Raw genomic sequence first — 26,001 nt, 5'->3', positions numbered from 1 at the left:
ATATTTGGCTATTTTGCTGGGTGCTGAGAATCTAGTGGTGAGAGGACGCCTGGATCAGTGAATTCTAATACAGCACATTCTTGAAAGGCATTTAGATGCCCAAGCAGTCAATACTAAGCGAACTCCCTGGCTTAGCTATTAACTGCTGTGGTTTAATGTTGGACAATATACAAGCAAACTTGGAGTAGTGATAAAATAATACACAGATCTCTTATGTTCCTAAGTCAGCACTGACTCTGATATTAATTTGGTATTAATTCAGCATTTGCTTTTGACATTTAGAGCATAGAGAGGGCACTTTTCATCTTTAACTCCCACCAGTGGCTGGTACATGGAGCTGTTCTTTTCTTTTTCTGTTTTAACAGAATCAGAGCAATGGTAAGCTTTGATATACTGGTTTGAATTTGGAAAAATCATCTTCTTCAGAGTTATCAAATAACTCACTCAGTGGAGAATACAAAAAGTGAGCCAAAAGCCAGGGAAAGAGCTAAGAGCTTGTCAGTCCCTTCAAAGATTAGAATCTCTGGCCTCCTTTGAAAGTTTCTGTCCATTCTTAAAAAGAGTCATATCATTTTAATACCACCATGTCACTATCTCTAGTAGCAATATAGAAATCACAACAAATGTTTTTGTATCCTAGCAACCTTATCATCAAATACAGGGGAAGTGTGTGTGTGTGTGTGTGTGTGTGTGTGACAGAGAGAGAGAGAGAGAGAGATGGTAAAAGAACATGGAAGAAAGTAATAATTGAGGAGAAGGAATAGGAGACTCTAATTTTTTGACTAAGCTGAGCAATTAATTTAGTTGGATTTGAGGCCTAGATGTCTGATCCTGGATAGGCCTGCTATTTGGTTAATTTGAACTCACTTGATTAGTTAAACAACATATGTACAGACTGATACATGTCAATTCACACCCTAGTGTCGACAGCATACATTTTGGCAGTCTGTGTTCGAGGGGTCGCATGTAACCGGGGCATGGAAACAGCTGTGGTTGAATAGGCTTTCCTTGCAGAATAAGGATAGCTCCTCTCAGGTCCAACATCTGTTTGGGAGAGATAAACGTAGTGATATAAAAATAATTATGGCTCAGTAAACTTTTGGGAAAATGTAATTATATATTCTTTTCTCAAAGAGGCAAGAATATAAATATTTTCAGAAGGAATCATCTAAGAACCCTAGAAGAAAGTCTAAGAGTTTCAACCTGAAAGTTGCTTTTAGATTTAAAATTCAGCGAAGTAATTTCCTTTTATTTTTTTTTTTATGAGAAGAGAAATTTCCTAGTTTTTTTTTTAGTAACACATTACATTCTTTAACAACAAGGATACATTTGATTTGACTCTGCATCTACTTCTCTGTTTAACTCTAGATATAAATTTAGTCAGTTGTGTGAAATGAGATATATAAGATAATGACACATTGAAATAATTATTATCTATTTGGGTATTGAACACAATTGTATCTGCTTCCCCCCCGCCTTTTTCAACAAATATATCACTAACTGGATAGTAAGGTTCTAGTATTACAAGTCAGTTGTCCTTGAACAATGGAAATTTCTAATGGTAATAGATAAGTATCAAGCTATCAATATTACTTTGGGCTGGTGAGATATGTTTCCATTAGGTTGGGAAAAATAACACTGGAGGCAAAGAAGTGTGCTATTTTATTTTGTCCTTACCTTTGAAGAGGTATAAGCAGCATGTGAGGATAACACCAGCCAAAAAACAACCCAAAGAACCAGCCATTCCAAGCCAACAGGACCAACCAAATTTATATTGGATGCCAAGAAATATATTGTGGAAAATCAGAGAAGAACGTTCTACATAAACATCAACAGCATACCAAACAGAGCCAATTATTCCTGGAGCACCTGAAAAAAATGGAAATTGCTAAAAATAATTCATGTCTTTTCCAAATGTAAATCCAAGAAGATTAAGTTATTCTATTGTATTGTACTTAAGAGTATTCTACCATGTTGTATTTAAGAGTAGTCTATGACTCCCCGACCCACCACCCAGACCCATGATTGAAGTTATGTCAACTACACAATCAGCACCTGTAATTTTAGTGGTTTGGGGTTAAAAACAAATAACTGAAGTAGAAATTGAAACTTTATCTACCACACCCACCATGTAAGAATAAACTAAGTATTTTGTTTATTTCAAATAAAATTTAATCCTCACAGATTTGTCTTTCTGAAAACTGACTGGTTTAAAATGATGCAACTAGAGTCCTTTCACATGTATAAATTACAGGTATAAATTGCATGTCAGGGCTCAAATGGAAGAAAATATCATGGGCAGTTGTAGAACAAAAGACTATATGAAAATAGTGTTTCTGAAATCTGTAAACCCCCAAGAAACTCTCACCTTTTTTCCTAGTAAGTCTGTGATTTCCATTTAAGTCACAATTTCATTGTACTCTTTTCACAATTATTTAACGCAACAAGTTTAAGAAGGACGTGATCGTGAACACATAGTAACCTTTAGAATACAGGACATAAATTACTATCTCTTTTCTGTAATACTGAAACCTATAGGTTTATCATGAAAATTCTTTTTTTTTTTTTGAAACTTAAAACAGATTTTATATATATAGTAATTCCAAGGCTTTGGTCATCTTGGGTGATTTAATTCAGTCATCTCTTTAGCCATTCCTGCAGGAATTTTCTTCATTGACTTATTTTTCTTTAAATTTAGTTTTGATATTTTATGAAAAATAGAGTATCTAGTGATGTCTTAAAAAGAATTATAGAACAAAATTGCATAGCATTAAGTGATGTTTAAATTGCTAAATAAAGTACATTGTTACATACAAAAGGTTTATGTTTTCACTAAGCTGGATATGGGAATGGATATTTTGAAAAGAAAAAAAACTAATAAATTATTGTGACTTGTTAGTGCAAGCTAAGGATCCTTAGGGCCTTGTGTGAAAATATCAGGGAGGTCCCATTTTTGACCATGTGATGGGTGAGACTTTCTGCTATGAGCTTACTCTGCCCACTTTGGGATCTTTACAGCAACAATTAAGAATGGATACTATTGCTGGGGCTCTACGCTAATTTGCAGACCAAAAAAAGGAGACAGATTAAGTTAACTGGCATAAAGTCCCACATTACACATATATACATATCTCCAAGTATTTCTAGTTTTAAAATTCTCATCACTTTACCCTTCACGTCCCAGTCAGGTTCCCACTTAAATTTGCTTTGGTGACTGTTTGCTGCTACCAAAAAAGAAGATGGTTTTCAATCTTCCTACATTTTGGTTTTTTCATAGTGCACTTACTCCCAATTTGTATTATGATCCAAGAAAGACAGTGGGTTTTATTTAGGATGACTAATTTGAAATTAATGGCTGACCTCAGGAAAATATCAATTTTGCTGTTTCACTAATAAACCCCATATAAAGTGCATCTTGATTTATTGCTTTTTAGTCTTGCTTGATTTATGTCTTCAGAAATCCACTTATTCTCTGCTTAAGTGAAGATAAGATTATACTTGTTTATTGTTACAGATATGATCATATGAGTTGGCACATGAGAAAAGTCTAATATAGAACTTGATATAACTTCAGTTCAGTTCAGTTGCTCAGTCATGTCCGACTCTTTGTGACCCCATGAATCACAGCATTCCAGGCCTCCCTGTCCATCACCAACTCCTGGAGTTCACTCAGACTCACGTTCATCGAGTTAGTGATGCCATCCAGCCATCTCATCCTCTGTCGTCCCCTTCTCCTCCTGCCCCCAATCTCTCCCAGCATCAGAGTCTTTTCCAATGAGTCAACTCTTCGCATGAGGTGGCCAAAGTACTGGAATTTCAGCTTCAGCGTCATTCCCTCCAAAGAAATCCCAGGGTTGGTCTCCTTCAGAATGGACTGGTTGGATCTTCTTGCAATCCAAGGGACTCTCAAAAGTCTTCTCCAACACCACAGTTCAAAAGCATCAATTCTTCGGCGCTCAGCTTTCTGCACAGTCCAACTCTCATATCCATACATGACCACAGGAAAAACCATAGCCTTGACTAGATGGACCTTTGTTGGCAAAGTAATGTCTCTGCTTTTCAATATGTTATCTAGGTTGGTCATAACTTTTCTTCCAAGGAGTAAGCTTATTTTAATTTCATGGCTGCAGTCACCATCTGCAGTGATTTTGGAGCCCCCCAAGATAAAGTCTGACACTGTTTCCACTGTTTCCCCATCTATTTCCCATGAAGTGATGGGACCAGATGCCATGATCTTCATTTTCTGAATGGTGAACTTTAAGCCAACTTTTTCACTCTCGTCTTTCACTTTCATCAAGAGGCTTTTTAGTTCCTGTTCACTTTCTGCCATAAGGGTGATGTCATCTGATACAACTTAGGTCATTGGAAAGAATTGGTGAGGATGTGTACAGGCAAGGTGGTGGCAACTTGGGGCTTACTTTAGGATTTAACTTCAAGAATAATCACCAAAAATGTTTTTAAAAATTTAAAGCTTTATATATTTTTTAAGTGGTTAAAAATTGTTTGAGGACATCAAAAACCTTAATTGGGGATATTAGCCAAAGATTAATATCTAATTACATAACTAGAGAAAGCAGGGTTGGTGGATGTGCTCCTTATTCCTTCATTCTAGAAAAGCAAGTCACATATGATCCTAAAATGAACTCCTTCAGAACAACACCCTTCTTCATCCCAAAACCTTAGTTGAGTATCTTTATCCCCATCACTAGTCCAGATTAGTACCTGCTATTAGTAATGTGGTTCCAGCAACAAAGCTGATGCGGACTTTGATGTATGGCTCGTCAGGGAGGAATTTCACGCAGTCAAGTCCAAGGAGCAGGGTAATAAATCCAAATCCAGCTAGAATATCTGCAGTAATCATCAGCGCCCGAGTTACCACCAGCTTCACTAAAAGATCAGAGCATGTGGTTTCAGCATAATCAGAGGAAGGAGACATGTTAATACATAGAGGTTCACCAAAGAAAAAAAGACAACTGCATACATCAACACATGCCCAGTGAATACAATCACACTTTAAACGTGCATGAACTTGAAAATACTCTTATTTAATTTTTTCATAAAATTCAAAAGTATTATAAGACTACTGACATTAATTGTTTAAACAAACATTATTTGTTTAAGCACTGCTTATTATGATCCTGTTGGCCTCTTAGCAAAATGTCTGGCATATGGCAGAGACTAAATAACTATTTCTCTTTTTGCGTCCTGTTTTGGAATGAGTCTTGTTCACAAGTATTAGCTGAAATCTATATTGAAAGTAGAGTATTTCTTCTTCCAAAGATACCCAATAAATATTCAGTAAATAATTAATCACTATATTTGTTTGAATTTCTATTGAAAAAGTGTAAATAATTGGTTAAAATTTAATATAGAGGAGAAGAATAAAATACTTCCAGATGTCTCATGCCAATTCAGGTGGAAGCCATCAGCAGATCTTTAGAAGAAGGAAGTTCTGTAGACTATTAAGTAGACTATTTCTGGAAGCCAGAATCATATTTTCTTTTAATTCCTTTATGTTGTGACCCCTCTTGGCCAACACTCTGCATTAATCTATCCACCTTGCATTGTCAACTGCACATATTTTAAAGCCATCACCAATGAGAATATTTGGCAGAAAGTCTAGGAAAGAGAAGATCAGGTAAATAGAAGTGGAATAGTAGCAGTCATCTGTAATGGGAACATCAACTGTGAAAGTTTCCTCAATTGTGAGTCCCAGTGATACTAAATTAAAACTAGGATAACGTTACCACTAATGGAGGATTAATTATCTGAAGTCAGAACTATTGGTACTTTAGCTGGCTAGTGGAGAGGAGTAATAAAATTTATTGCTTTGATGTTACAGTAATTATTTTATTTTCATAGTGATTTGGGGTTTCATTTTATTGAAATAATTTTTCCCCAATGATGAGACCACTTTAGGACCTACTTAGTTATAGACAGCCTGTAAAAATGTGGCCAATCTTCCTCATTTCAAATATAAAATATTTTCACAATTCTTCTAAGAGAGGAAATCAATGCATAAAATCAATCTATACCTTAAAAGGTGAATATTTAAGATATCAAAAAGTGACGATATTTTTAAAAATTTGACTCAAATTTAGGCCAAATCTGAGTTTCTTTTTTTTTTTCAAAATTGAAGAAAGAGAAAAATATGTAACTTGTTAGGTTGATAGTTTTTACATTTCGACAGATCTCCTTGATCCACAAATAAGCCTCCTGTTCAGCACTCCAAACCAAGTGGTTCCACACTCTGGAATATTTCCCTTGAAGTTTTGTAAGTCTCCTTTGAAACTTAGGTCAACAGGGCCAGGATTGTCATCTGGATAGAGTGCCCTGAAATCATTGTGGGCCCTGGTCTTCCCCTGTCTGACCTAAACTCCTATACAAAGTGTGTTTCAGACACTCCATGGAACTCGAGGACTCACTCCTGTGATGTCATCCAATGACCATATAGCTAATCCAGTTTCAAGAAGGCAGCTCTGCAAGTAGGTTGCTAATGCTGGCCAGTCAGGAATCTCCTTTGGGAGATTGTCTGGGATTGGGCTACCAGAACATTGAAGGGGTGAGATGGGCTCAGACTAACAGTATCAACAGAGTCCTAAAAAATGCATCTGAGTCTAAATACCCTAAGTAGGCCAGAGCAATGAGAAAGGTGATCTAATTGTGATTGTATAAAAGATATCAAAGACTAAAAATAAAATCCTACTCTCATAGGTAACATCATTAACTTAGAGGATACAGCTCATTAGTTTCTTAGAACACATTTTTAGCTCTTTTGTCTTTAAGCATATGGTAGAATTTTTAAAGAATATTAAGAGATTTTTTAGGATATTTTAAAAAAGTAATAGATAAAAATATATCAAGAGGAAAATGTGAAGTAGTATAGGCAAAAGATACAGGACCATTTTAAAATACAAACAGTGGCTTTCTCTGTGTAGTAGGCTTATGAATGATTTTATTTTCTTCTTGCATAAATATACTTAAAAATATTTTAAAAGTTGGAAATATTGTATCCTTCTATGTTCTTCTCAGCTCTAAATGTAGCCCTGAATTTCTAGAATAACCTAGTGTTCACACGAACACAAATGTCCATTCCTATTGACCAAATCATGCTTCTTTCTAGGTTAGTGCAAGAAAAAAGAGAAAACATAAGAGTTTTTTTTTGTTTTGTTTTGTTTTTGTTTTTTGTTTTACCAAAAAAGTGAAATAAAAGCCTTATGAATTATGTTAAAAAGTATTCCAGGAACTCAAATCCTAAATGGCAGAGAATGCTGTTTTTAGAGTGCAACTCCTTTTAAGTGCTTTTTCCTTGACTGAAATAGCTGTCCAGGGGAAAAGTCACATTCTAAAGGTTTACTTTTCATTTATCTTAAGAAAAGAAGTTGCCATGTTGTACCACCACCCATCATTTTATTTGAAAGAGACTAAAACAAATTAAATTTAGTGACTACACCAATACTTAGCACAATTTGATGTTCTAAGTAAATAAATAAATAGTATGGAGAAGAGTGGAGAGAAATCAGTAATTAGGTTTTTCAGTCTGTGAAGTCTCTATTCATAGAAACAAGGGCCTTGTTAACACCTAATTATAATTTAAAGCTAAAGGTAGAGAAGATGAAGGAACTGGCTTTTTGTATTTGCTAATAATGTGTCACATATCTGAATTTTTTTCATTCCCTGGTCCCACAGTCTGTGTCTCTTTGCCTATCTCTTTGTGTCCCTATCCTTCTGTCTCTGTATCTGCCCCTCTGCCTCGACCTTCTCTCTTTCTTAGCAAATCATTCACTGAAATATTGTAAATTTTCTATCTGACTTAAGTCATTGCTAAAAGACTTTTCTGAAATCTTTTCACTAACCTATCAACTCTAATCATAAAAATCACTGCCCTTAAAGAATTAATTTCATTTTTAAATTGTTTACTATGAGCCTACTGTGTATAAGGTACTATAACAGTTTGTGAGATAGCAGAGCTGAATAAGGTAACAATTTTACCCTAAAAGAATTTGTAAATAGATGGGAAAAGATTAAATATGCTAACAATGCTTCAATTCACATTTCAGAAATAATAAACTAAAATTTTAATCGAAACATTTACAACTGAACAGAACCTTACTATAGTATAGTAGAAGACAAAAATACATCATGGAAACCTGAGTTCAATTTCCTTTAGTCTCCCTGCCCTGACAAGGAGGGATGTGTAAGGCATACGTACAGGAGTGCTCAGCAAGTATAGAATCATACTCATCACAGGTGCGAATTCCATCAAAAGCATTTGTGACACACTCCCACCAGAGGCCTCGACATTTTGTGCTCACCTAGATGTTGGAGAAGACAATATGTGAAACAGCCAGGCAGACACACTTCAGTTTACCTTGATCAAAGGAAGAACTTGGCTGTTATGAAACTAACAGCAAAGCACAGTGCTTACAAGCACTGTAAGCATTTCATTGACAACAAACACCATACATTCTAGAGTATTTTCTCTTAAGCACTAACAATAAAGGCTTTTCTCAACAGAAAGTAAACTTATTTCCTGATTTGGGACTGGAGGGGGAATAAGTCATGCTGAAGATGGATAAAATCAGAATTAAACACATTCAGATGCCTATGGCTGGCTCCATCTTCAAGTCGATCTAATCTGGCAGCACTTCATTTTGCTATGCTGACATTTACTCATCAAAAAAAAAAAAAAATCAATATAACAATAGATGATCACTGTTGACATCTTGAATCGATTAGGAATGTACATTAGTTTTTCTTCATCATGAAGATGAATCCCATGAAGAAACATGCTATTATACATGAAATTCATAGATTTAAAATAATGGTCAAAGAAAGTTATACATGAAGACAACAATAAATGAAATATAAAGACCACATGACTTCACCCTTGCTCCACTGACAGACTACAAATGCCTAAGCTATGATGTGGATGTAAACAATCTGAACATTAATTTCATAAACCTGACAGTTGTAAACCACTACTACTTAGAAATGTTGTACAGATGATTCTAAATATCCACTTTAAAGCTAAAAGGTAGCAGTGTCCTGAAACTTCTCATACTTTACAAGCTGTAAGTCAAAATAGATTTCCTAGAATTATAAACATGCCAACAGGAAATGTTTTCAATTATTCTTGACAGAACTGTTGCATATGGAACAGAGCTAATATGATTGCTTATTCTGATTCAATTACAGATTCACATTATTTTGGCAATCTGGGAATAGTTTAGTAAGATTTAACCAAAAATTATCTTGGAAAATGAAAGCTTAACGTTTTCCTTAAAGAAAGAATAAATAACAGAGCAGAGTGGGAAGAGAAATGAAAGGCAGGGAGATTAGAACTGATGTGGAGAAGAAAGGAATATAGAACATTTTTATTTGCAAAATAAAATTATATCAGAGGATAACTGTGCTATGAAACTCCCTGCCTCAGGTTCTGCTTTGAAGTTGTTTGTGCAGCAAATAAGACTTTACTACTGGCTGAAAGTGAAGTCCCTCAGTCGTGTCTGACTCTTTGTGACCCAATGGACTATAACCTGCTAGGCTCCTCCATCTATGGGATTTTTCAGGCAAGAATACTGCAGTGGGTTGCCGTTTCCTTCTCCAGGGGATCTTCCTGACACAGGGATAAAACCCGGATCTCCCACACTGCAGGCAGACTCTTTACTGAAGTGACTTAGTACACACATCTGATCTGAGACACCACAGAGACTAATAATTTAATACAGAAAATTCATCTTATGAAATCTAATATATGTTTCTGAAGGAGGATTTGAACATACAAAGTTATATGAAAAATGAAAGTGTTCGTTGCTAAGTTGTCTGACTCTGTGACTCCACGGACTGTAGCCCACCAGGCTCCTCTGTCCATGGAATTCTCCAGGCAAGAATACTGAAGTGGGTTGCCATTCCCTTCTCCAGGACATACTCCTGATCCAGGGATCAAACTTGGGTCTTCAGTGTTGCAGGTGGACTTTTTACTGTTTGAGCCACCAAGGAAGCCCAAAGTTATATACACATAAAATGTAAACTATAACTGACAAAACAGACTTTAAATTGACACTCATTACTTGTGTTGTTTCTTTGAGCAAGATCTTACCTTTTTGAACCTCAAACTCCTTGTCTTTATATAGGAACTAATGCTAAAGTGACTATAAGAATTAAAAATTACAAAACATACATAGTACAAGTGATTTGCTCAATAAATGATAAAATTTGTAAAGTACTTAAACATCATAATAACCTGAGTAGTGACTAAGTTCAGCATTACTAATGAACCATATGAAAGTTGAGAAAAGTAGATGTAATTGGTTGAATGGCAACACCTGCCCCCAAATGTGGCCATGTTCTAAACCCCAAAACCTGTGAATGGGACCTTATTTGGAAAAAGGAACTTTGCATATGTAGTTAAATTAAGAGTTTTGAGATAAGAAAATCATCTTCAATTACCAGGGTGGCCCTAAATCTAGTGACAAGTGTCCTTATAAGAGACACACACATGTACACGCAGCTATATTCAAAATGAGTAACCAACAAGGACCTATTGTATAGCATATGGAACTCTACTCAATGTTATGTGCCAGCCTGGATGGGAGGAGGGTTTGGGGGGAAAAGGATAGATGTATATGTATGGCTGAGTACCTTCCCTCTTCACCTCAAACTACCAAATATTGTTAGTTGGCTATATTCCAATACAAAATAAAAAGTTTAAATTTTGAAAAAAAGAAGAAGAAGAGAAACACAGAGGAGAGACAAAAGAAGAGAAGGAGGTCATGTGACCGCTGAGGCAGACTTCAGAGTGACTCAGCCTCACGTCACTGAATGCCTAGGTCATCAGAAGCTGGAAGAGGCGAGGAATGCATTCATTCTCTTCTAAGAGCCTTCAGAGGCAGTGCAGCCCTCCCAACACTTTGACTTCAAACTTCTGGCCTCCAGAACTGCAAAAGAGTAAATTTCTCTTGTGTTAAGTCAACAAATTGTGGTAATGTGCTATGGCGGCCTGGGGAAATGGATATAGTAGAGATGATTTGTACTAAACTATCATAATACAACAGAAAAAAAGCCTTCTCATAGCCTTTTACTTGTTGGAGTCTCAATGAACAGAAACACACTGGATCTAGTTCATTCCAACTTGAAGTAGGTTATGTGGACCTGCAGTCACTATTTTAATAATCAGAGATTGACTAATAATCTCCAATTTCCTGCTAACTCAGCTACTAAAATGAAATAATGAAATCTAATTTAGTCATTCTATGTGAGGTTATTTAGAAAATGAGATGAGATATATATTTGAGGATACTTATTTTAAGCTAAAAAGTATTTTTTTCTTGCCAAAATAATCCAGTAGTGCTGTCATTTTTCAAGGCTATTGATCATTTACCTGCAATAACCGTATTTAGAAAAGCAATGAGCTCATTAGGGGAAACAAGGAATCCAATTTCATTAGGTATTAATGCTTTAGGGCACAATATTAGATTGTTTGGTATTCACACTCAGTCAAGGTACGTGAGAATAGTGGCTGTAATTAACTAAACTTCTGTGTTAATATAGCACTTACTGGAGACACTCTTAAAGGTGCCTTTGTGCACAAAAAACAAGGTTAAAAGACTGTAGGCTATTTATCACATTTAGGAAAGCCCTCCTTGCCTAAAATTGAGAGTCTTCACTTATCCTTCTGTTGTATAATGGCTTATTAAGAACCCTCTAAAAGGCACAAAGATAAGTGAAAGTGTTAGTCATTCAGTTGTATCTGACTCTGTGACCCCATGGACTGTAACCTGCAAGGCTCCTCTGTCCATGAAATTCTCCAGGCAAGAATATTGGAGTGGGTTGCTGTTCTCTTCTCCAGGGGCTCTTACCAACCCAGGGATCAACCCTGGGTCTCCTGCATTGCAGGTAGATTCTTTACTCTCTGAGGAAGGCAAGCAACTCTATAATTCTTAAAGTTTTAAGAAAAGGTTCTTGCAAAGCAGACTGATGCTTAAAATACTATGGTTAATATTTCTTAAAGGGCAAAACTGTGGTGTTGGAGAAGACTCTTAAGAGTCCCTTGGACTGCAAGGAGATCCAACCAGTCCGTTCTAAAGGAGATCAGTCCTGGGTATACTTTGGAAGGACTGATGCTAAAGCTGAAACTCCAGTACTTTGGCCACCTCATGCAAAGAGTTGACTCATTGGAAAAGACTCTGATGCTGGGAGGGATTGGGGGCAGGAGGAGAAGGGAATGACAGAGGATGAGATGGCAGGATGGCATCACCGACTCTATGGACATGAGTTTGAGTGAACTCCGGGAGTTGGTGATGGACAGGGAGGCCTGGTGTGCTGCAATTCATGGGGTCGCAAAGAGTCTGACATGACTGAGTGACTGGACTGAACTGAACTGAACCGAAAGGGCAAAAACAACATTAACTATAATTTTATCTCACAGTGTTGTCCAAAATGGACAATTCCAAATTTAAGCTTTGTCCTCTTAACATGTGATCCATATATTAATAGATAACATATAAAATAAAACTTCAGTAATTTTTATTTATATAAATTTTTATTTTTTTAACTATAAAAGTATGATAACACATTTACAGAAGACTTGGAAAATACAGAAAAGGTTACATGTAGTTCCACTATTTACTACCATTATCTTTTAAGTAGATAAATTAAGATTTTTAGTTGGAGTTTCAATATCAAATTCAAAAATTAACAGAATGAGTCTACAGAGAAGTAGAAGGATACAGTAGACCTGAAAAGCACTGTCAACCAATTCAACATAATTAAGATTTATACAATTTCCATGCAACAGTAGGATACAAACTTTATTCAAGTTCCCATAGACTGCAAGCTAGGAGACACTGGAACATATCTGAGGATGTAAAACAAGGTGCAAAAATTTCATGGTCTAAAGGCACTGAAATCATAACAGAGCCTGTTCTCTTATTACTGTGGAATTATGATATAAATCAATATCAGCAATACTTGAAAATAACCCACATATTTTCAAGTGTAGTGTGACATTTGCCAAGAGAGATCTTTGACTTAGCCATTGAAAGCCTCCATAAAGTTAAACTGATAAACAACATAGAGGGCAATTGCAAAAAGAAAGCATTTACTTTTCTGTAAATAATGTTTTCCCTGGTTTGTTTTTCACTTTTTAATTTTATTTTTAAAGGGTTTTTATTTTTATTATTTATTTATTTGGCTGTGACACATCTTCGATCTTTGTTAAAGCATGTGGGGTCTAGGTCCTTGGTCAAGGATCAAACCCATGACCTCTGTGTTAGGAGCGCAGAGCCTTATCCACGGGACCACTAGGGCAGTCTTGATACTTGATGAATTTTTATATCATTTCAATGAATATCTGTTGATCCTGAAGTGAGGAGAAGTCAGTTTACCCAAGGTGTGACAGTAAAAGTACAAGACACAAATATTAAGCCAGCATAAATTTCTTAATATGTATTATTTGCCAACAGTAAAACATAAAGATTTTATAAGAATACAGATTTCTGGCCAATCTGGCCACCAGGAATTCCTAGTTCCATGTAACAACAATTAGCAAGAACTGAGTGGTTCTTCAAATTTCTGCCTATCATTGAAACCTTGCCTCAAAAGTATGTCTTCTTCCATGAGATTCTCCCAGTCTCTCCAGCTGGAGTTAATGTCTTCTTGGATCCCACAGCAACCTGTCCATATTTCTATAGCATTTATAATGTTGCATTATCTTTTCATATGCATTTATGTGCATCAGTCTCCCAAGTCTGTCGTTCAGACTATGTTCATTCATTCAGTGTCTGTCCCATGTCAGTCAACCAGCTAATGCTGAGGATACAGCAATGACCAAGATAGGCATAGCAGCTTGCTTCAAGGAGCTTACAACCCCTGCTCCTCAGTGTATAATAGATGCTCAGTAGATGTTTACTGAGAGAAAATATTTGTCAATTTATTTTTAATCCATACACATTAACTCTCATTTCAAATTTGCCATGGAAAATGGTTACTGATACACTAGATGTACAATTGATGCTTAATATGTCCTTTCAGCTTGACTGGATAGAGTAGAATAGTCAAATCCAGGAGTCTAAGAACTATTACTGAGACTAGAAGTTTATGCTGATTGGATGTCAGCCTGGACCCTATCTACTCAATTGACTCTGGAAATTATTTACCATGGTGGTAAGGATGAACAGGATACCACATAGACAAGACTTAAGGAAACTAGATTGATAATCTCTCTTCCAGTTGAGTATGAAAGTCAAAGTGAAGTTGCTCAGTCATGTCTGACTCTTTGTAACCCCATGGACTGTAGCCTACCAGGCTCCTCTGTCCATGGGATTTTCCAGGCAATAGTACTGGAGTGGATTGCCATTTCCTTCTCCAGGGGATCTTCCCAACCCAGGGATCAAACCCAGGTCTCCTGCATTGTAGACAGACGCTTTACTGTCTGAGCCACCGGGGAAGTTGAGTAGATAATGGCAAAAATTAATTCCTTAATCCTGGGATTTCTTATTCTAAACTCCTTAGCAGTTTCCCATTAAGGCATCTCTGTCCTAGTCTTTGCCAGTTTCTCTTTTCTCATCACTCTGTGTTACAAGCAGCAACACACAATTTTGCCTACATTGTCTTTTTACTACAGTTTTGTGTGTGTGTCTTGTCTCTATATATTTTATACATCTTTTGAGAAGAGACAAACTTAAAATACTTTAATTTACATTTTTCATTTTTCATATGTAGTAATTATACACAGCAAGTTAGTAAATATTTATCCTTGGCTGACCACTATCAAACAAGATTTTTCTTTTTCACTATGCATTATGTTATAAATGCATATGCATTGGGATTTATGTGTAAATATAAAATATAATAAGAATAATGCACTAGCCAAAAGAAAACTGGGATAAGTCATGAAGATATGTTCTTTTAAAAACCACCATAAAATAGAAACATAGTTTCACACCACTTTGCCAACCTCATGCTAGTGTACTGCAGTTTTGAAGATGCAACTTACTGGTTTCCAGTACTTACTTGAATATATTTATTAAAATGCAAAAGTTTTAATAATACTATAGTAAACAACGTTTTCTAAAACATGAAATATTTTCACTTTGAACAAACATGGCTTTTGAATTTTTTTCTACTAGAGTTCTGAACTTTTAATTTTTATATTTTATTTTCTTTTTCTTACTATTCTAGGGCCTAAAAGAACACAAGACAGGTATTTATAAAGATGAGGAAGCAAGATTAAAATAAACATAATAAATGTCATCTTTCCCTTCTACTCCATTTACATACCATGAATTTATTTGCTAAAATACGTTCGGTTAACTCTGTTTACTTAGCTGTGAAGCACTGGCTAAAGGTATAAATGGCAAGAATGGGACAATGCAAACTTAGTAGGTAAAATATAATGTCTGTGGTCTTCATGATAATATTATCTAATTTACATATATGGACTATATAAGTATTTTCATTGTAATATTTATTGTTTAATTTAAGCCATATATTTAATCATTTTAGAATGTTTTCCTTATGAAAGTATGGTATCTTAATTTTGCAATATTTACTATCCAGTGACAGAGATCACAATTTATGTTGAGTGAATTATTATAAAATATTAATTTCCTTTTATATCTCTCCTTTTTTTCATTTCTTTCCGCCTTTGAAGCACCAGGAAGAAAGGCTATATTTTCTAGATGAGAATACTCTCTTCACTAATTTTATTATACATCTCAGGGGACTGGATCTTTATTGTTATCTGATTAAAAAGAGGAACCAGATCCACATATTGGAAAAATTTAAATTGCAACAAGATGAAAAGTCTTGCCTAAGAGATCTTTCTACAGAGATACTTCTTGTTCAATGTGAGATTTCCAAATAGTACTTCATATTTTATTTCATTTATTTATTCATTCTTTTAGTGAATGTGTCAAGTATCATAATAGGTACCCATTTGGTTTATATCAACAAATACCTCCTAAGTTCGCATTATTTAGAAGGAGGTGCTAAGAACTGTAGGAGACAATGAGGTGAAGTAAAGAGTATTTGTAGCCTCGAATGTCTGCTGAAGGAATTGGAAATCAGTTAGAAAGTACAACTAGTATAGAAATAATGAGTATATGCTAGTTATAATAATTTAAATATTTACTTTATATCTGAAAGAATTGTAGCATCATTAATGCTTGTCTTATTTCTGAAAATTGTCTTATGTCTGAAAGAATTGTAGCATCATTAATGCAAATGGAAATCCCAGGGGAAATCTGGTTATGAAGATAAAATGAATCCAAACATGGATTACCTTTCGTTTGAGGTAATAAAATTTTAATCATAGCATTACTTGGTATATGGCAGATCTTCTCAGTAAATAACTAAGAAAAGTTGAACTGAAAAATGAAAAAAAAAAAACTTGTGAAAACATTTTTTATTTTTGATAATTGAGAGACCAATAACTTTGTAGAGAAGCTACTTTTCAATTTCACATGGATAACAGTTAGAACTGGACATGGAACAACAGACTGGTTCCAAATAGGAAAAGGAGTATGTCAAAGCTGTATATTCTCACCCTGCTTATTTAACTTACATGCAGAGTACATCATGAGAAACGCTGGACTGGAAGAAATACAAGCTGGAATCAAGATTGCCAGGAGAAATATCAATACCTCAGATATGCAGATGACACCACCCTTATGGAAGAAAGTGAAGAGGAACTAAAAAGTCTCTTGATGAAAGTGAAAGAGGAGAATGAAAAAGTTGGCTTAAAGCTCAACATTCAGAAAATGAATATCATGGCATCCGGTCCCATCACTCCATGGGAAATAGATGGAGAAACAGTGGAAACAGTGTCAGACTTTATTTTGGGGGGCTCTAAAATCAGTGCAGATGGTGACTGCAGCCATGAAATTAAAGGACACTTACTCCTTGGAAGGAAAGTTATGACCAACCTAGATAGCATATTCAAAAGCAGAGACGTTACTTTGCTGACTAAGATCTGTCTAGTCAAGGCTATGGTTTCTCCTGTGGTCATGTATGGATATGAGTTGGATTGTGAAGAAGGCTGAGTGCCGAAGAATTGATGCTTTTGAACTGTGGTGTTGGAGAAGACTCTTGAGGGTCCCTTGGACTGCAAGGAGATCCAACCAGTCCATTCTGAAGGAGATCAGCTCTGGGATTTCTTTGGAAGGAATGATGCTAAAGCTGAAACTCCAGTACTTTGGCCACCTCATGCGAAGAGTTGACTCATTGGAAAAGACTCTGATGCTGGGAGGGATTGGGGGCAGAAGGAGAAGGGATGACAGAGGATGAGATGGCTGGATGGCATCACTGACTCAATGGACAGGAGTCTGAGTGAACTCCAGGAGTTGGTGATGGACAGGGAGGCCTGGCGTGCTGTGATTCATGGGGTTGCAGAGTCGGACATGACTGAGTGACTGAACTGAACTGAACTGATGGATAACGAAGAATTACACATAACATAATAACATATTAATAATATTATTAATTCACAATTTATTTTCTTTTAAAATGCATTTAATAGAATACTTATGCTATTTTGTCTTTATTCTCTGCCTTATTCTCCTAGTTAGACAAAAAGGGAACAATCATAAAAACTAAAATGGAAAAACCAACAGCTCAGAGAAATAAACAGAATTTATCCAAGAGAATCAATAGAGAAAATAGGAACAAAACTTAAATCTCATATTTTTCCCTCCAGTGAACATTCTACAAAATGTCATCTCCTCCTCCAGAACAAAAACAAAGCAATAAACTGCAGATAGATGATAATATATCTAACATTTATTGACTGATTCATATTTGCCTGGTACTGTGGTAAATACTTTAGATACATAGGCTCATTTAACCCTCACAAGACACTTATGATGTGCATATCATTATTCTTCCTTTATAGGAGAGGAAATGTGGTTTTACAAAAACTTAAACATTTGTCTAAATTCACACAGTTATTGCCTGGCAGGTTGAGATTTCATCTCTGGTCCTTCTAACATCAGGTTCAACCTGTAAACATCCACACTACAAAGCATGACCTCTCTGGCCCTCACAAGATGTTGTGCAACAATCTAAGTGAAAAAGAAATGGCATGGTGTAGGAACACTTCTGCTTAATAACTTTTGCATAAAGATTAATCTTCCTCCATTTAAGCTCTAGGTGAATGATTCCATCCTTCCTTCCATTGCCCCAAAACAGGAAAGTGGATTTCAAATTTTACTTCTCCTTGTGCATCAGCCTTGCAATCAATTATCAATCCCACCAATTCAAGTTCTTTAGCTTCCCGTATCTTCACAACTTTTAATGCTTGGTGCCACCCTAGTTTAGATTATCAATGTTGTTCTCCTGTTCTATGGCAAAAGCTTCCTAATTGGTCTCCCTGTAATTCATTTTACCTTTTCTAGTCCTTACATTAGCCAGAATGATGAATTTTTCTAAAACACACATATATGTTTGCTTAGAGTGAACCACTTTTGTCTATGATATAAGATCTATGGTAGTGGTTTAGATCAGTCGTGTCTGACTCTTGCAACCCCGTGGACTGTAGCCTGCCAGCCTCCTCTGTCCATGGGATTTCCCAAGCAAGAATACTGGAAAGGGTTGCCATTTCCTTCTCCAGGGGATCTTCCTAACCCAGAAATCAAACCTGGGTTTCCTGCATTGCAGGTGGATTCTTTACCAACTGAGATAAAGAAAAGCCTCATATAAGAATTATATTTTACATGAACAGAAATCCCTTGATGATCCAGTACCTATATTCTTTCCTTACACTGGAAACTCTTTCCATGCTGAAATATGTCCAAAGCCATTAACATACAGCATTCTCATACGTAGATCCCTGCCTATATCATATCCTGTGCTTGCAATACTCTCTTCTTTTTCTGGCCCTTTCACCTGTTCCTCTAGTCTGGATTGGATACTTCTGGGTAGCCTTCATTGATTATTCATGATTGAGTGAGCTGGCCACTCAGAAGTACCTGTAATCACAGCATTCTCTGGCCATAGCATACTGTGTCTATCAGCTCACCTTTCTGTCTCTCCCAATACCCTGGGAGAAATGTAAGGAAGATCCAAGACTCTCCTCTTTCATAATGTGTACCCACTATAGTATCAGGTAGACAATAGGTATCAAAGAGCATTTGTGGAATGATAGATGATAGAAAAGAAAAACTGGAAGCACAAATAGAGGGGATAAAGAGACAAAGTAGAAGAGTAGGGGAGGAAAAAAGAAGAAGAAAAGGGGAGTAGAGCATAAAAGATTTTTTAAAAGAGAGGAAAAAAGAGAAGGGGAGAATGAAATGAGAGGAGGAAGAAAGAGAAAGAAAGGAGGGAGGGAGGAAGACTAGAAAGGAGAAAAAAATAAGGATGGAAGGAGAGTGGGAAACAAGAAGAAAGAACATATGAAGCTACAGAAAAAGGAAGACTATTAACATTAGATTTCCTAGAGGAAATTTCTGGGGAGGCCGTAGATGCCATTGGTCCTCCTGTGTTGGCTGGCCATCTCTCTGAAAGACATAGTCATGTCTCTAGACAGAGTTATAGCCAAGGAGTTCTGATGTTGAAGAATATAAGACTAAAAAGGACCTTAAAACAACTGAATTCGACATCATGTTCATAATTGAGGAAACTGGGCCAAAGACACGAGCTGTGACTTGCTCAGTAGAAGACAGTTAAGATGCAAACACAGGCTACAATAATCTCAAAACCCAAGTTCTTGTCACACTGCAGTGTTTCCAGGACACATGTGACCCAAGAATGAAGGAGGAGCAGCATTATGGCTCAGGACCCCTGCTGCCTGACTTGGGGCTGTGCGCGACACAATCCCATGTGTTTTTATTTATTTATTTTTTATATTGGAGTACTGTTGATTAACAGTGTTATGCTGGTTTCAGGAATATAGCACAGTGATTCAGTTATACATACACATGCATCTATTCTTTTTCTTAACTCAAAGAACTTTTCTCTTCAGGGCAGGTGTAAATAAGACAAAATACTATTTTGTTGCATTTTGAGCATTCTATAGTAAGGCAAAGGGGTATTTGAGCTTTATCTGCCTCCTGCTCCCTGTTACTCACGTTTGTTCTGTATTTTTGCTATTTGTCCTCTCTCGGAAGACCTCTGCTGCCATTTCTACTTTTTGAAATCCTTTGCATCTTTTTGAGGCTTTGTTCAATGGCTTTTACTCCCTAAGGCTTGCTTCAATGTCCCTGACAGGCAATAATCACCTATCTTCTTTGTTCCCTTGGTACTTAATTTCTTTCTCAATATGAGTTGGCCTCTGCCCTTTATTATAGTTTCATGGTATCTTTTTTCCTAAGTGTATACTCATGAAAGGCAGGACCTGCTCTTGTTTTATCTTTGCCTCCTCTAGTAGCATTAGCAGAGTACCTTTTACATGCATACATTTCATGTTTGTTATGTTATCCTGAACTATAGAATCCATTTTCCCACTTTGATGTCTTCATCACAATAAAAGATTAACAAAGTTAAAAATTCATTATATCCCTTTTTGTTCAAATTTTCTAAAGCTATGCTTTTTTTTTTTTAAAGCACTTTTATTGTGTCAACTTCTTTTTTTCCAATAGTTGTTTAAAGTGAGTTGTTAATATGGACCAATTATATATGTATCTATATCCATGAGAAGGAAGCAAAGAGGGAGAACAGTATAATTGTGTCAGTGAGTATCATATCTTGACATTTATGGAAAATATTATGACTTTACATGTTGCCAAATGAAGGAGCAATTATTATGAGAGATCCACAAAATACTGACAAATAAAGAGACTGTTGGAGAGAAATTTTAAAGGTTCTTATAATGGGAAGTATTCTTGGGGAGTGTTTATTATGATACATTTCAGGTACAGGATATATGAAAAAAGCTAGAAACTACTAACTATAGTCCAAAGTTTGCAAGGATTTACTGGAGGTGAGTAAACTGGACTGCTCATTGCATTCATTTTCACTAGAAGTGTTCTTGCACAGAATAGATGGCAAATTGTTTGTATGTACTGAGATGAAATCAAGGAGACACTTTAAGTGCTAGGACTTCCAATCTATCTCAGCAAGGTCTGACCCTTTTAAATTTTTTATTTCTTATCAAGTGAAGTTAGCAGTTCCATCAGCTTAAGGGGAAAGATTTTCAAGTTGATTTAGAAAATAGTTTAAGAATGTTTTTAGATGTGATTTTGCATATTTTTTAAAAAAGTAATTTTAAGTGTGCTCAAGTCCAGCATATTTTTGTATTCATCACCTAGTACTGACAGTCCATATTCTAGCAAGCTAATGGTAGCAGAATGTTTCTATCTGCACTTTCTGAGTACTGTTGAAAGGACAGTTTTTTATTTCAGTCACCAGTTATGGGCATGGTCAGATAATGCACCCTGGACTAACATATAACAGACATCCTTTATAATATCTCAATTCTATTACAATTTTCAGAAATATAATTTTCAAGTGCTAGCTAAAGAAATACTTAAAACTCTATTGGCTTTGAAGTGCCATGTAGGAGTCAGAGGAAATTTAAAAGAAAGAAAAAAAATAAAACAGAAATACACAGAAAAACAGAAAGATTAATACTTTCCATCTGAAACTCCAACATGAGAGTTTAACAAATAAAATTAGTAGAAAAATATAAAAACTTGCCCTCGGGTATCTTTCTTAAACTTCATAAAGTTACAGCATTTGTTAGAGTAAATTGTTCTCTTCAGGATGTACACAGGAGAACATAGTGGGTTGCTATATATTCTTTATGAGTTCCTGATACAGTTTCTTTTTCTTACCTACACTTTTTGAGGCCTCGCTAATGAATAGTTGCTGATTCTGAAGAATTTATTTTTACCTCTTTCAGATTCTTATAGCCACTGAAAAAAATTCTAAATTTCAAAATTACTTCATTCAGAACTTCTCTAGTGACAGCAATAAAATTTTCAGATATGAACCGCTCACTCATCTCTTGGATTCCCAAGAGCAACTCATTTTTAAAAGAGGATTTCTTGAATCCATATCTGTCCCCTGCACTTTGGGACACACTGGAAAGATTTGGTTTCACACGGAATTTTTTATCTTATTTAGAAACTCCTTAAAAGGACATTTTTCCATTACATAGTAATTGGGTAGGTTTTATATGACTTGAGTTTAATCACTTGATCAACTTTTAGGTGTTCATTTCTTAAGAAAGTCTATCACATTACCCTTAATGCTATATTCAAGATTAGCAAATTTCTATTTGTGAGGAAGGATGTTACTGGAATGTTATTCAATTGGGTATACACAGCAGTGGAAGAGGTGTTTCTGGAAAGCTTATATAATTATGCTTGTATGAGTTTATCTTTATGAAAAAAGGGGGATTATCCAGTTACCTCATCTGTAAAATGGGATAACAATACTTACCCCATAGATGAGCTGTGTGAATTAAATAAGTTAATAATGTAAAGACTTAGTACGTAGCAAGTAAGGAATAAGTTTATCTACTTTGGCTAGTACTATGATCACTAGTCCTAGAATGTAGTGTGACAGAGGGCTTAGAGAAAAGTTGGACGGACTTGGGTCAGTAAAAGAATCTATTGACTTCTTACCTCCAGGGAGTCATCTGCATTCACCATCCAACAGTCTGTCCAGGTGGCCACAACCAAGAACCCAGTGGAGAAAAACGCAAAGAAGCAGGCAACATACTGAAGAAGATCCCTCATCTTAGCGAGCAGACTGTCTGGAAAGGACACATGGGAAGCTGCCAGCCCTGGGCCCCGTCTTCTGTGCTTCTGGTTCCTGGGGATGTTGAAAATACTGCTCTTTTCCTTTTCCTTGCTCCCCGCTGCAGGTGTCTTAACAAACAGGCTGTAACCCACAGAGGGGTCTTGGAGGTCATTATCTGCAGCAACCAGCCTCCAATCAGAAGCCAGGTCAGTGAAAGGACTGAGTGTGTTTTGGGTGGGGGAGAAAAAGAGCCCTGTTCATGGTTTCTGCCCAGACCGTGGGCTAATGGGAGATGATGGTCACAAGAAGCACGCGCCGGCGTCAAGATGGAGAGAAGGAAGAAGGGTTATACCCCATGCTGACGTGTGTAAACTGATCTTTCTCAGGCCCTCCAGGGAAAGTGAGCTATTCTCCTCCTCCCCTCAGTAAGGGGGCTATACGGTTGACCAAGCGCTATTTTAATATTAGGACTATTTTAATATTTGCTAACTACCTAAGACTAGTGAAACTATGCCAACAAGGGCTTGCTCAAGGGAGTTTGCATTCCAAAGTGCTGGGCAGAACAGCCCATAAAGGGTTCCCAAGCACCTGGGCCCCAGGTAGAGCCATGGCTCCTAACCTTTTGACATCATTCAGCGGGAAAGAGTATGCATTTTAATCCAGACAGCTCAGGGTATAAATCCTTGTTCTGAAGTTTATAGGCTGAAGGCGCTTGGGCTCCAGTTTCTGTAAAATGAGGATATTAATACAAGCAGACATCATGACGTGCTTGGGAAAATAAAGCAATATTGTGTCTGTAAATCATTTAGAAGAGTGTCAGACAAAATATCTAAATGGTAAATATTAACATAACCAAGAATTCCCTATATGATTACTTTTTCCCCATGAACCAATGTTTGAAAAGATGCCTGAAAAAGAAACTGTGGGGGCTAGAATAAAAGAACTTATTTTAAGTGTGCAATATAGCATGGGCAACTTGAATTTCATAGCCTTATTGAGTATAAATGCTCAAAGAAGCAAAGGGAATGCGTTCAGTATGTCTGACTCTTTGTGACGCCATGGACTGTAACCTGCCAGGTTCGTCTATCCATGGGAATTTTCCAGGCAAGAATACAGGTGTGAGTACTCACTCCCTTCTCCAGCGGATCTTCAAGACACCCAGGGATCGAAACTGGGTCTCCCGCAGAGTTGTAGGCAGATTCTTTACCGTCTGAGTCCTAGGAAAGCTGGTAAATATGCCATAACCAGTGGTATTTTTAAAATACTTAAAAGAACATTCAATCATCCTCAGACAGATCTTTCTACACTAAAATACAGATTTGTAAATGAACATTTAAAACAATTTATGTGGTTCTTAATGCAAGGGAAGGAAGGAGAAAGACAGGGAGAGACCGAGAGAAAGAGAAAGAGAAACAAGAGAAAAGGATTAGAAACAGGTCATTACTCTGGGAAGAATCAGCTACCGAGATAGTTATTTTAGTGACAGCTGAGGAAGGGGTTACTTTTTTCCACTTAATGATTCAGTTATAATATTTAGGGTAAAAGGCTAAAATCAGTATTGATAAAACATCCTTCAAGTATATATTAAAATAATATACGTTTGTAACTAAAGTTTCTTGTTTTCTAACTTTAATTGATTTGTGTTCAAAAGTAGAGAATGGAAATATAAATGTGAGAGCTTTTGCAAAGCCATATGTGGAATATAACTCTATTTATTGCCATAAACAAGGCTATGTGTATGTGTACATATATATGTATACATACATATATGTCAGTAGTTGTCATTAGTTGGTGCATTACAGATTCTTTTAATTTTATTTACTTTATTTGTCTTAATAATTGGAGAAAAGAATACTTATTTTTAAAGTGCTCACTCAAAGAATGGAATTTCCTATAGTGTAAGGCAGCTACAACACACACATGCTGCTTCGTGAGTCATAAGTGAGTCTGTCCCTGTGCCCTAAAATCTAAAATGCTCATGCTCTGTTGATCTGGGCAAGGAAACCAATTCCAGAAGCACATGCCCGTTACAGGAAAAGTCCCGGACTTGGCTGCTAGCTTGCCACCCAGGGACTTTTCACAATGTACTTTTCCTGCTAACAATGCACCCCAAGGCAATGGTTCTTAAACTTGAGTACACACTGGAATCTCCAAAGCCACTTGTTATAAATGCAGACCTCTGAGCTCCAGCCTCAGAGATTTGGATTGGGGAAATTTGGAATGAAAGCCAAGAGTTCACATTTTGTAAATGTTTTATACAAAATTCTGATTCTGGCCAGGCAACCATGCTTAGAAGGATTAAGAAGAGAGGAAAAAACAGCATTAAAACCAGCATGGTACTTTACAGAGTCATATACTATAGTTCCACGGACAGAGGAGCCTGGAAGGTCACAGTCCTCGGGGTTGCAGGACTGAGTGACTAACACTTTCACACTATATTATAGCTCATAGAAAAAGCTAGAGGGATACCAGAATCACATCGTTGGTACCAACTCTTCCTTAACTACTGCTGTATTAGGTCCCAAATTCAAATATCAGAACTGAATAGAGAAGATGAAATGAAAAAAAAAGAACTGAGCGCCATGCATGCACTATGTATGCAAACATATACATGTACACACACACACACACACACACACATATATATGGAAATCAGAGATTCTTTCACAAGAAAAATGTAGGCTGTACCTTATTTCATTCCCCAAGTTGTACCGGATGTTGTATGTAGTTAAGGATTGGGCGACTACTAATATTACCATAGAATTATTCCTGAATCAAAGTATAGTACTTTTAGAGGGTAACATAGGACAAGCATGTTTAAAGGTTAATTTCTATGGGTGAGTCCATCATATGACAGGAGATCCAAGAAAGGAGAGCCATGCGGACTAAGCAATGAGTAAGAAGGATATCACAGGTGTGGTCTGAGTGCACCTCAAAGAAGACAGATGTGCTGGGAGCCATGAGGACGGAAGTGCAGGTGCAGAATGAACCATTCATAAGTACAGAAAACAAACTGATGGCTAGCAGAGGGCATAGCAGAGGGGAAGGGGCTAAATAGGAGCTTGGGATTAACATATACACACTCCTATATATAAAGTAAGTAAACAACAAGGACCTACTATATAGCACAGGAAACTATATTCAGTATCTTATAATAGGTATGATGGAAAAGAATCTGAAAAAAGGATATACAAAATATGTGCTAAGTTGCTTCAGACATGTCCAACTCTTTGCGACCCCATGGACTGTAGCCCCCTGGGCTCTTCTGTCCATGGGATTCTCCAGGCAAAAATACTGGAGTGGATTGCCATGACCTTC

General features: G+C 36.5%; 1 protein-coding gene across 1 annotated transcript; it reads right to left on the bottom strand.

Annotated features, from left to right (window-relative positions):
• Nucleotides 1–131: 131 nt before the first annotated feature.
• On the bottom strand, nt 132–22,899 carry CLDN16 (claudin 16). The gene is made up of 5 exons (XM_040253225.1): nt 22,566–22,899; nt 8,213–8,315; nt 4,723–4,887; nt 1,678–1,869; nt 132–1,044 (listed from the first exon to the last, which is right to left on the bottom strand). Exons 1-5 carry the CDS (start codon nt 22,677–22,679, stop codon nt 911–913), a joined length of 708 nt encoding a protein of 235 aa, XP_040109159.1. The 5' UTR covers nt 22,680–22,899; the 3' UTR covers nt 132–910.
• Nucleotides 22,900–26,001: the final 3,102 nt, after the last annotated feature.

Source organism: Oryx dammah, unplaced genomic scaffold (genome assembly GCF_014754425.2).
Source record: "Oryx dammah isolate SB20612 unplaced genomic scaffold, SCBI_Odam_1.1 HiC_scaffold_2, whole genome shotgun sequence".
NCBI lineage: Eukaryota > Metazoa > Chordata > Mammalia > Artiodactyla > Bovidae > Oryx > Oryx dammah.
The sequence above is the reverse complement of the archived record's forward strand: the minus strand, read 5'-3'. Positions and strand labels throughout refer to the sequence as shown.